Raw genomic sequence first — 13,288 nt, 5'->3', positions numbered from 1 at the left:
TTTTCTAAAATTGTTACCTCTGTATGCATCTAAATATCTAGTAATGTAACTGTGGTAGATACCTTAGAAGATACATGATCTCTTTATGTGAGTAAAAACCACGAGTAGTCAGAAATTTTATCTGCTGCAGTAATTAAGACAGCAGAGGATAACATGAAAATCATTAAATTAAGACACAGATGAAAGATAAGTACTGCTAATTGTACCAGGAATATAGAATACGGGTTTAGAAACATGGATGTCTTGATTGATTGATTATTATCAAAACCTTGATAGTAACATACAATATTTCAGTGTAAGACTTTGTATTAGCATGCAAGAAATAATGTACAAGTTTTCTATTGTCAGGAAAACTTTATAGTAGTATTCCATTCAAAATGACTCAAATGTTAGCTACCTGCAGTGGGATTCACTGCACTACAGTACAGAGAAATGGAGGCACTACAACAAAGTGTTTGGCAAGTGACGTAATGGCCAGAAGGGAGAAAAGCTGCAAATACCCAGTTCTCAGTTTTTAATATCCCTTGAATCCATCTAGTCTGAGCTTTTGCGTGTGTATGTTGTTACATGTGTGTGTACTTAGTACTTGTGTCAGTTGAAGTATTAATAGATATAAAAACAGTGTAAATAGTTGCAGTAGAAATCTCTCCCCACAGCCAATGCAGAAAGGAAGATCCTCTGACCTTGTTGACTCCCCTGCAGAAACACTATCTAGACCGTAACTTCAAAATCAGAATATGTCATGTTGCACAGGCCAAGGTGAAAACAAAAAAATCTGCTGTCCTGGGTTCCTCAGGACATACCAAATTAACAGTGAATAAGGAAGAAATGGCATTTCAGTCAGTGCCTTTTAATTCCTTATGGGTTTTACACATTTGAGTAAGTGTTATGAATTCTCTGTCTGAATACCTTAGGAAGCATTGCACAAGTATAATGTGCTTCTGTGAGTGGCACTAGCCTGATCTAGCTAAATATTTTGAATCGTCTACAAGGGTATCAAGCTCTCTGTATGTGAGAAATGTATATTTTTTACTCTAGTAGTATTTATTGCTGTCAACTCACATACTTTGGACTTCTGGAAATAGTCTAGTCTTCAGTGGGACATTTTCCATCTTCGGTATTTATTGGAACACTTTTTTGCATTAAGTAATGTACTATAATTTACTATGCAAAGGAAACATGCATTTTATAGTGACTATAAAATGTCCATTTGAATAGTAGCTTCTTCCCAGGTTTTTTTTGTTGTTTCTATTCTGGTTGGACTTACCAGTATGAGGTATCTTGCAAAAGTTTAATCTAAGCCCATGCTATCTTCCACACTGTATTTTAGAATGGGATGATTATCACTGATAGAAAAGTGGGAAAAATACATCCGTCTCAGTTTTCTTTAAAAAGAAAACAATCTCTGACTTTATGCCTTAGAGACATTGGCTCACAGAGAAGTAGTTCTCTCTAGTGCAATCTGTCATGTCAGACTACTAGTTTGTAATTTATTATACTTGATGTATTCAGGAAGTTTACTTTTAATCCTGAACCCCATTAGGTAAAGAGCAGAAATGCAGCCTTTTGCTGTGAACATTTGTTTGTTAGAGAGGATGTATAGTTTACCATCATTGTTTCTTTTCACGTGGATCAGTTCAGTAGGATTTATTTAATGTATTTAATGTAAATAATTATGACAGCTTTAGGTAGTCCTTTACATGCAGCCAGGATGTAACATATTTTCAAGGTCTGGACATTCAAGTATAAACTTCTCTTTGATTTCCACCCCCCCCAATATTATGTACAGGTGAAGAAAAGTAGCTAAAAGGATCTGCAAATGCTCTTTAAATTTAATCTAATTCTATTTGCAATGCCTTCTGTGAACTTTAAAGTGACCGAATTTCAACTGCTATGAATACTGCGTGAAATTTATCATGGTGCAGAAGGTCAAAGACAAGGACTAGGTATCTCCAAAAATTTTATTCATAGGTTTCCAGACAGACATACCCAGAGCTCAAATAGTGCTTGATGTTCAATTTCTACTGAAAATGGGGGATAAGCAGGCCATGCTCTCAGACTGCTTTTTCAACAGCATGCTTTTTCAGTACTATATGTCTTCAAATAACTGTTCTAAAAATCAACCTGTAAAAGTAGAACATAGCTATAGCTACAGATGATGATACCTGTACGGTTTGGTTTCTTCCAGTTCTTGAAAGTATTTACCCAGTTTTTTTGTGATTCTGTAGGATAAACCAAAACTGTGGGTGACTCGTTTAGTTACAGGAGGGAACTGATGTACCATGAACAAAACTCCAGGTTACTTGCTAGACACCTGGTGTTGAATATAGAAATAATCTCCTTTTTTTTCCAGTGAAAAACGAGTAAGAGATACTTACAATTTATCATCAGGCCCTGGTTAAATACACTGAACCCAAAGAGAATTTCAGTGTAATTTCTGAACTAATAAACACTGCAGCTGCCTGAGAATGTCACCACGGTAATGGTCTATTAAACAGCACAGAAAATTTGGCCCATTCTCTATAGACATAATATTGTGTTGTCAAGGGAATTAAATCAATATGCAAAAAAGAACAGATTAGGAAGAAAGTGAAAAGTAGATTTGGCTATAAATGCAAGTTACCCTCCTCACATTGGTGCAACCTTCTTCCAAGGGACGCAGAGATCAGAGTTCAGATAGAATGAAAGTCTGCATGTTACCAGTACCTCCTGCCCCTGCTGCCTGCTAGAGCTTTGTAAGTCATTTTGCTGTATAGGCTCAGCCAGTGGCTTCAGAACCAGTCACTTGCAGAGAAACCCTTGAGCAGGTCCTGGCCCTGAGGTGAAACTGCTTAGTGGCCATAGCTGAAATAATTTGTGGGCATGTTTCCAAAAAGTGATGTCATAGCTCCAACAACCATTTGGATCCCTACAAGCAATCTTTGTATGTGTTGTTTTCCCTTCCTATCTTGTTTAACTATGTAATGTATAGTATTCTTTATATACTTAGAATATATTTTTTTTAATTTGGAAAGTAAAAATTAGTAATAATGCCTTTAATGCCATACATATGATTTAAATGAATCCAAGAAATCAAATGACTACACTGAAATAATGCAGTAGTAAGAAAAAAGGTATATTGAATCAATCTTGAAGTTATTTTGCACTTAATTCCCTTTCCCTGTGAATGTTACTTCACAGTTTTTTCTCCCATACTGAGTTTTACCTGTGTGGTCATGTGTAGCAGTGTATGAGCTCACACAGTTTGTATGCAAATGAAGAGTTGTAGTGAAACTGCTTTATCGATCCATCCGATATTTTGGCCCTTGGGAATTACAGTAAATCACAGAACCATCAAATTATTCCTTTTGGAGGAGTTCTTGGAAGGTCTCTAGTTCAGTCTCTTGCTCAAATCAAGGTCAGCACAATTCAGAACAGCTTTCTCATGGCTTTGTCCAGTTGGGTCTTGAAAACCTCCAAGAACAGATTCAGCAAGCAGTCTCTGGGGAAACTGTTCCAATGTGTAATTATCTTTATATAGAAAAATGATTTTCTTCCTTTCAATTTGATCATGGTCTGCTGTCCTCCCATTGTGCACCTCAGTGAAAAGCCTGACTCTCTCTCTTGATAACTTCCTTGTAGGTGTTGGAAGGCTGCTCTCAGGTCCTTCCTAAGCCTCCTCCAGGCTAAATAAGCTCAGTTCTCTCAGATTTTCTTCACTGGGCATGTGCTCCTCCAGCTCCTGAACGTCTTGGTGGCCCACCACTGGACTCTCACCAGTTTAACACCACCTTGTTTTACTGAGGGTCAAAAACAGGACACAGTATTCCAGGTGCAGTCTAACAAGTGCCAAGTAAAAGAGAGTAATCATTTCCCGTAATCTCCTGGTTATGCTTCTGTTACAGCTCAGTACACTGTTGGCCTTCATATGCTGGCAGGTCACTCTTCTGACTCATTTAGCCTGCTGACCACATCCCTGAGCAGCTCATCTTTGAGTGCAAGTAGCAAATCCAGAAGAGTGTCACTTTTGGTTTGCCTACCTAGCATCTATCCTGAGAAGTTGCTCCTGATACTTTCATCTGAAAGAACCAGGGTCTGATCTAGACACTTCTTCAAGCTGCCTAAAGAAGGCTTCTTCCACTTCCTGACCCTGATCACGTGCTCAGTAACCATATTCCCCACAATGTCACCCTTGCTGGCCTCTGCCCTGACCCACAAGCACTCAGCCATCCAGTTCACTACATTTGAGTTGCTCTTCTGCACATAAAGATGACACCTACCCCCTGCCTCTGTCCTAACGAGCATGTATCTATCACATGCAGAACCCCAGGCATACAAGCCCTCCTCCAGGAGAAGATGAGGAAAGACATTGTTTTTTCACACAGTTCAGCAATCGTTGGCATTGGGAACATGAGAAAGAAGAGATAAAAAGAATATAAAAGCCATTGTGCGGCATTCATTTGCAAATCCTACAGAGCACAGAACAAGGTATCTGTTGATTAGCCATGTAGCGAAGTAACAACTGTCCCTTTTTGTTCCTGAGTTTCCTTTCTAACTCTGGAGCAGTATTGCTATTTGGTGGTGGTGACCCTCACCCGGTGGCAGTAAGGGAGTAAGCCATACCAGTACCATTCCCAAGGAAGGGCAGCTGTGCTAGTGTAAAAGCAAGCAGAACAGTAGGAAGCATTTCCCCACCATGGCAGTGCAGTAAGCTCTCCAGGTTGGTTTGCCCCATTTGTATTTCCATTCCATGGAAATGTGTGCATTCATACTTTGTCTCTCATGCCAGGCACACATCCATACAAAAGCATCTGTGAGCAAAGATGAGTACCAGCAGTCAGTACTTGGTTAATTTCTTTCCCTTTTGCAAAATCAAACAGTTGACCTTAGATTTTTTTCAAACAAATGCACCTTTTGGTCTGAAATTTCAGGCTAAGGCATCTTTTTTGAAAATGATTTGAGTAAATGAAAGCAATGAGATTACAGGTGAGGATGAAGGTCATTGCTAGCTCATACTGAGCTTATTCTAGTCATTCAGGGAGATGTTCACAGTAAAATCTGAGTAGAGATTTTCCTGCAAGTGAAAGCAAAGAGCAGTTTTGTGTCAGTGGGAGAGGTGTCTGGCTTTTATAGTATTCATCAGAGGGGTCTATCAGGGTTGCACAAGAGGAAAAATGGTAACAAGCTAGCAGTCATAACTAAAATACATCTGTATAGTAAAACAAACTGGTGCTCTCTTCTCTTACACATACAGTTGGCCTTTGCCAGAAGCAGCTTCACAGTGAGTGGTCATAGGTATAATTTGAACTAAATTTCCATGTTCTTGGTCTGTGCCAAAATGTCAATGCTTGCCTTTAGGCTGGCTTAATATTCATCTGGGTCATTAAGGCAACTGGGGTCTATCAGAAAAAAAGAGGTAGACAAGACCATGCCAGATTTAATCAGTTTAACTAGCACCTGGGGCTGTAATAAGTTCTTTATAAAGCAACAGGTCATGCTGTGTCAGTAAAAACATCTGTCAGCTGCTTAAGACAAGTGAATAGATATTTTCCTGGTTATGGGGAGGCAGGAGGGAGAAAGGAAAGGATGATGAAGGACAGGAGGTGCAATAAATAAACAAAATTTGACTAACCTTGGCTTAGTCTGTGAACCACATACAAAGCCTAGCTATTGTAAAGTGCAGTAAGTCCTATTTTAATAGTAGCAGAGAATAACTTGCCCTTACTAACTGAAGAATATTTTTATGCCTCTGCTTCCAAGCTAAGCTATTATCCCTCTTCTGCTTTCAGCTCTTTTACGGGGATTAAAGGCAGTTGTCTGTGAAATCTAATGCCTCCACTGTTTTGAGGGAGAAAAGCATATGAGCTGCTAGCTCCATGCTGATGTTGGGTAACAGAATTAGTACACTAAAGCTAAAAACTATTTCTTTAGTAGATTGAACAGCTTTATGCATGAATGCCATTCTTTCACCTCATTCACTCATCAATGGTTTTTAACTGCAAGAGAGAGTTTGACTAGAAGAATATGGTGGTGCAGAACGGATGGATAAAGAAGTGACCGAGGGAGGTAAACAGCAGTAAGAATGATAATGTCTAAGAACCTTCTGAATGATATGTTAACTATACACACTTTCTGAATAGAAATGAAGATGACTTTCAGGGAAGAAGAATCTTACTGGGAATCAGGGCAGCTAGTTCAATACAGACTTCAGTGGGAAGAAGATTTGCAGGCTGCTATGACATTGAAACATGGTAATAATGAAAAGAGTTGTGACCAACCAGAAAGTATGACATGAAAATTAAGAGTAGCTTAACAAGAGCTCAAGAAACTTGATTAATCTAGCAGCAAGCAATTTCAGATATAACTGATAGTTTGGACTGTTGCAATGAGATGACTTGTATAAGACCTAAGATGCAGAATCCTGTTGCTTTATTTTGAGAAAGTGAGATATTCTTTTGCGGGTCTTATAATTTTACTAACTCTGTGACAAGATAAAGAACTGATAGCATTCTCCCCAAAAGAAAGGAAGAATCACTTTCACTGTTTCTTTAGCAAGATATGCCTAATTCAGATTAAATTATGAGTAGTTTTTTTCTGCTTGATTTGGTGACTTAACAGTACTTTGTAATTTCTGCTCTTCTGGAGGCAGCATCTTTTCCAAGTGAATAAACTTGAGGCTATGAGTTGCCCTACCTTCCTATACCATAAGGGAAATTTTGAACTCCGGGTCAGTGCTAGAACATAAAAAGAACTCCACTAGGTAGGGGGCATAGGGGAAAAGGGAAATGTTTGAAACACTGACTTAAGATATTTAAAAACAACTGATCTGTTAAATGCTGAATTAGGGATGGGGAGAACACCCACAGGCCGGTCTTGTAACTTTGTAATCAGAGGTTTAGCAGGCTATATATATATAATCAAATATTCAGATATTTCTACTGTAAGCAATATTCTGTTTAACCTTTTTCACTTCTATGAGAGTAGTAGTAGTCAACTTTGTCACTTACAGCAGAGGATTGGGTTTTTTCCTTGGTGAAATTAGACAACACAGGACGCTGCACAAGACACTGAAACTTGTGTAGGCTAAGGACTGAGCTCAGGCAGACTCAGTGTCCTGCTGTGTTGCCAAAGTCAGTGTTGTGGGGGAAAGCACAACTTTAATTTGTTGGGTTTTCCCCAGTTACGGTTATCCAAGTGCATTCATAGGGTTTAGAGCAGTGAATGTGGCTGTTTGCCATCATTGTGGTCATTTATACAGGGGGAAAGAAAAACTGTTTTTCTTCTTTCTCATGAAACTTGTGTATCAAGTGTCTTGCTTTTTATTTATGTTGCTTTAGGGAGGGGAAAAATATTAAAAGACCAAATAAGGCCAGGGAAGTTATTTAATAAGCTGGGCACATCATCTGAGACCTGACTTGAATTGTGAGCCATATTTTTTTCAGGGTACTCTAGCACATCACTGCACTCTGGTTGGCACACAGCGATTCCACCCTAGTGCCAGAGATCAACTGAATACTCCTAAAGCCTGCTGTATTGGGGATAAAACAGATTACTGCACCCTTTTTGTGGCATAAATTAGTATGAAATACTCAAAATAGTATTGTTTCTAGTATCTAGGACGTTGGGTATTCCATACCATGCTATGAAATAAGATAAATTTTAAACCACTAGTGTTTTACAGTTAGGTGGAATATTGTCTCAAACAAAAGGGACTAATGTAGGAATTATTATAATTCTCTAAAGACAAACTACCTTTATTTGTATTGCATGGGGGGAGCTTGAGATTGGCCCTGGGGAATTCATGGAAAGGAGGAACAGGTGAGTCTGTATTTAGGCTAATCTACTTGCTTTGAAAGTACCAGGTATAAACCTGCTACTGCAAGTCATCAGCTATGTTAAGAGCTGCAAAATACTGGCAAAAGTAGTAACATTTCCATCCCACTGCAGCCTCCTTCACAAGGCAGTTTTCTTTGGCTTTGTGCAGGGTTTCAAAGCTTGGCCCACTGAATGTCTGCATTCCTGTCACTATTCATAAATCAGATGAAAATCACTGCATGAAACCTGGCTTGTCATGGTTTCATGTATACAAGGCTATGCTGTTTTCCCTTAAAAAAATGTGTAAGCCTGTCATGAGCACTTGGAGTTTTAAAAAGATTTTGCAGGTGCAAAATGGAGTGCTTACCATAAAACCAGGAAACTCCAATTGCCTCCATTAGAACAGCAAACAATATCGAAGTCCCAGCTGCAAATGTGTCCAGAAGTGTGAGGACATAAATTCCACCCTAGCATTAGGGAATTAAAAGATGCAACAAAACGAAGTTAAAAATCAAATCATCTCAGTAGTTTAGTATCTTGTTAACAGAAATCTGCTTTACTTGAAACATTATCTTAACCCAAGTATTTTAATATGGAGCTGATGCTGCAGACACGGGTTCATATTTGCATACAAAATAGTGGAATCAGACTTGCAACTTTCTGAAGAGGCTTCCTTTCACCTCTGTCCTTGCTTAACTGGGAAACAGAAGCCTCAGCTTAGCATGATTAATGAGTGCTCTTGGCACTCGGTGTTCAGTGGAAGTCAAAGGCACTGGCTGTTCGGGGAAAATGCTCAGCAGCTTGTAAGACAGGGCCTGTCTACAGCAGTTAATGAAGATCCTCCTAAATTATTGGCAGGAATGGAGCGCTACAAGCGTTTCCACAAGCCATTATCACTCAGTTTGTTCCTAAGGCCAATTATTCTGTAGTACAGTGAATCTGCAGACTTAGACTGATGTCTCCTTTTCCTAGACTGCCTGCATCTCTCTCTTCCAATGTTCCTGCAAAGGGAGCAGTTGCATGTTAAGTCTCTGTTACCGGCCCAGCATGGAAGCAGCTTTGCCCAGTTTAGTTTCTTGGCTGTGGTATTAGCAAGCCTTTGCTTAGGGGAGAGGGCAAACCAGATCATCTTCCTTCACAACAGCACATTTCTGTTCTTCAGTGGCTCATGACTGAGAACTGTAAATGCATTTACTAAAGTCTTGTTTCACTGATTATTTTTTTTTCTTTAGCTGCAATTTGGCTACTTTTTGCCTCATTTTACAATGTGGTATGACTTTGTGTAAATTACTGCTCATTTTATTTAGTTTGGGCTAATGAGGAATGGAAGACCATGGTATGTTTACTTGTTTCAAAATGAACCTGAATTAAGTGTTTCAGGACATTCTACACATGTAAACAACTGAAATGTTTGCAGTTGCAGTAGATTTTTGTTAAAATCTTTTTTTACAACCAAACTTAATCCGGCTGTGCCTGTTCAGAAGGGGAGGATCAAAGGAATTATTCTCCATGTTTTTACTAATGGTATAAATAGCACTTGTACTCTTTAGATCTCTAGGTGATTTTAATCTCTGCAATCAATCAGTGTTCTTTTTTCTTATAAAAAGACGGTTTTCTGAAACAGCTGTGCATATTTAAAAAAATAGAGAGAACAGTACTTAGGCCTTGTCTAGATTTTTAATTCTGTGGGGACTTGTCTGGAAACTGAATGAACTTTGGTTGTTGTGTGGAAAGAAAATGTTCCTTATTGAATGACATTTGGGTTTGACCTCTTGTTTTTGCTCTACACCTGCTCTAAATGAATGCCTTTGCTATCAGACTTAGTAAACCGAATGTCAAATACGGTTTTGTAAGAAACATGTTTTGAAAATACAGCTTTAAAATTTCAGAGGACAAAATCAAACAAATTAATTTAATGTGATGGTATCATAAGGGTTTTTCTTTGTATTTTGTACACATTAAAAATGTTCTTCTTCAGTTATGTGAACCAATACATTTGGACAAGTCTGGGCCGTTTTGTGCATTCCAGCTGGTGGGGTGAACTTAAGTATAAACAGGTGCCATTATTTAAAAGCTAGACCTAGGTTGTTATCTTGAACTGCTTTAGCTCACTTGAAGGCAGTGGAATTGCACCCACTGGCACCTGTTCAGGTTCTTAACCACTGAGTTTCTTCTGATCTTGTACTGCAGGAAATTTTATTTCAGTTGAAACTTTGAATAAGGAAGTATGTTCAATTCTTTAGGTAACAATAGAGATAGCATGGTATTAAAAGGATAGGTATTTTAAATGGTATATCTATTTTTAGCATCTCAAATGCTTTCCAGTTTGAAGAAACTAGAGTAAAAATATTGGGGTATTCTTTTAGTGTAAAAAGAGCTTTGTTATTTATAAACTTATGCCATTTCAAGTAATCTTAATAATAGATCTGGAAACCATTTCTAGGGAAGGAGAGAGGTTCAACACATCTATTTTCATGGTGGCTACCTCAAGTTTCAGTTGTTTTCTGACACTTTTGGCATCTTTGCTTACAGGGCTTTTTGCTTTTTTGTCAAAAAAAAAAAAAAGTAGTTAGTTCTCTCCAACCTAGAACACTGTGATTCTCATCCTTTAATTAGTTGTTAAAAGCCTGGTGAGGCAAATCATTCAGGATGATGGTAGTGATAAATACAGGTTACTAGATGTTCAGGGTAAGTTATCTGTGTGCTTTTTATGGTATTAAGAGTAAGATTAAGAGGTAAGATTTAGGTATATGAGGGAACATTAAGAAACACATGGCGGGGAGGAGATCATTATTGTAAACTCCTTTCACAAGAAGTGAATGCTTCTTATTTGCTTCAGGAAGAGAATAGCCAGATGACTAAGGGTCTGGTCACCTGAAATTCTTAGTTCCTCACACAGGAATAAGCACTCAACACAGTCCCATTTAATGTGATTTAAAAAAAAACCCAAAACAAACCACACAAACCCAAACAAAACCAACAGCAGCACAGATAGCTCTTTAGAACAAAGACGTGTAGGTTCCGTTGATAGCTAATGATCTTGTGCAAAAAAAGCAGAGAAGCTTCATGTAGATAAGACTAAAAGTAATGTTCTGACCATAAAGTTGTTTAAGAATTAAGATTTATAACAAAAATAGTCACCTGATCCTATTCATATTTCTATCTGATAAGGTTAACTGCATTTTTAAGGTAGCTTGTTGATGGAAACTTTTGTTGTACTTACATTGGTGATGCAAAAAAGGGCAAGTAGGAAAGTGCCAAAAGAAACACCAAAGGTGAAGAGCTTCCTATGCTGCTTCAGAATTTGGAAATCATCTGCCAAGCCAGTGATGACAGCCTCCATTCCGCCCATCTGAGGAAGGGAAGGCAAGAGCTCTGGTTAAACGCTACTGACTGTTGTAAATACAGATTGAATAATGTAAAGCAGCTTGTATAATTAATTCCCAACCACTGTATGATTTCTGACATTTCAGCTGTAAATCATTGGTGTTCTGAGGTATAATTTATTTTCTCGAGGTAGAGAAGCGAGTCAGGGAACTGGACGTCAAGTGCCGTGGCTGTTGGCTTGATAGCCATATCCTCTGCAGACTCTTTGCTGACTCGTCAGGACAGTAAGTAGACAGTACTTTGGGAAAAAAAATATATATTTTAGTATACTTTGGGGAAAAAGCTGGTAGCTTAAGTAACCAAACTCCTTAAGAGATTACTAATATAAAGACAGACACAACAAGTACCTAGGGGAAATGTACTGAACAAAGATTCAGTTTAGCCATTGATTAACCAAATCCAGTTCGACAAAAATCTTTACAGACCTGGGAGAATCACTACATAGGAAGCTTGATGTAATTTTTTTTGTTGACAACATGAAAAAATTTTACTTCGTTTTCTAGAAGTTAATGCTGAACATTAGCCATTGTTTTGCAATATAGGAAAGGTACTTCCCAAGTTTTCATTGAAATTGCTGAGTTATGTACGTGGTTATGAATTTTAATTTCTTTCCACCAATGAAAGCATTCTGCACCCCCTCCACCAAGAAGTTGTGAAAATGAATTCCAGTCTCCTCTCATAATAAATAAATTTATTTAATATTTTGGGGAGGCTGGACTCCATGCTTCTTCTGATGCTGAAAGATCATGGCAAGACTTGGAGTGCTTGGTGCAATACAGTAGTTGGTTAGCAGTTGCTGACATAGCCTGTCCCTTTCCTATAAGAATTTGATGAAACCAGCACCTCTGGTTGAAACCAGTAGCAGAGAATTCTCTCTCTAGAATTTGAATGATTCCTGTCTACAGCCAAATTGCTGGGGGCAGTGGACCTATTTTTTTTTAAAGGTAGCTAATGTTCACAAGTAAAATGTCCCAAAACCTAGTGTAGGCTTGTATTTCCTAGTGTCGGGGGGGGGGGCATCGGTAAGTGCCCTGCAGTTAAGATGGGTTAATATTTGATGTTCTCAGAAATTGTTACCGTGTTGGCACTTAAATTGTCATGGAGAAGTTGAAAATGGAGAAAACATGGATTATTTTGGCTAAGGACCACTTCTTAATGTATCATGATTTATTCCCCTTGTTAATTTCCTATGCCAAGCTAGATACCTACTCCAAACATTTTTTCCATTTTCTGTCCTTTTCATTGTTGCTTGCTTAACCTTGTATGATCAGATTTCTCTTTGCTTAAATATTTTGGCAGTTCCATTTTTGTACAGATGTCTGTATTTCTGTGCCAGTGCAGGCTTATATGCACGAATAAAAGTATTCATATATAATTATTCCTCTTTAGCTTTGGGGTTGTTTGATTTTTAGCTTTAAAAATTTTCATTTTCCCTTCAGGGTCTTGATCAGTCAAATGTGGGGGGAGAGTTGAGAAGGCCACCATAAAAAATACTGTATGACCTGAGTTTTCTTAGGTAAATGATGAAAAATCCTGAACAAAACATGAACAAGCAAATCCCTGCCCTTTTAGAAAGAAAGAGCAAAACTCAGTGACATAGTTCATAGTATTTTAATTAGCTCCACAAGAAAGAGCTTTCTCCACTTGTCAGATAAGTGTGTTCTGCAATCTAAAGCCCTGTGTTTTTGTCACTTAAATGTTTCTTTACATTGCCTTAAATTTACTGCTGTTGCAAAGTTAACTGCTTTGGATCTAAACACTTCTGAGCATGTATTTACTTCTTCTTAATTCTGCCCTGTACCTACTGGTCATTCATGCCCTTCTGCTGTGCTAAACCCTTCCTTACCATCCTTCATGTTTGCTTCCAGTTGAAAAATGGCCAAGCTGCCAACCCAGATATAATCTTGCCTCAAACGTTTGAGTAAGGATCCAGATCTTAGTGTATAGACAAACTTCATTGAACCTGAGCTGGAATCCAAAAATCTAAGCACTTTGGAAACATTTAGACCTGAATCTGACCTTTACAGCCCAGACCTTACTCCATAAGATCTCATTCAGCTATTTGCCAATGATTATCAAAGCTTCCTGCCGCAGCCTCATTTTTCTT

At 38.3% G+C, this 13,288-nt stretch overlaps 1 protein-coding gene across 1 annotated transcript in view; it reads right to left on the bottom strand.

Annotated features, from left to right (window-relative positions):
- SLC6A2 (solute carrier family 6 member 2) overlaps positions 1 to 13,288 on the bottom strand; it is a 75,205-nt gene that overhangs the window by 11,271 nt on the left and 50,646 nt on the right. Inside the window, exons 9-10 of the mRNA XM_052797935.1 lie at positions 11,018 to 11,146; positions 8,162 to 8,261 (exon numbers count right to left, since the gene is read on the bottom strand). Of these exons, the coding sequence (XP_052653895.1) occupies positions 8,162 to 8,261; positions 11,018 to 11,146 (229 nt within the window). The remainder of the gene's footprint in view (positions 1 to 8,161; positions 8,262 to 11,017; positions 11,147 to 13,288) is intronic.

The sequence above is a fragment of the Harpia harpyja genome, chromosome 9 (genome assembly GCF_026419915.1).
Source record: "Harpia harpyja isolate bHarHar1 chromosome 9, bHarHar1 primary haplotype, whole genome shotgun sequence".
In the NCBI taxonomy this organism is placed as follows: Eukaryota; Metazoa; Chordata; class Aves; order Accipitriformes; family Accipitridae; genus Harpia; species Harpia harpyja.
This window is presented reverse-complemented; position numbering and strand designations above follow the sequence as displayed.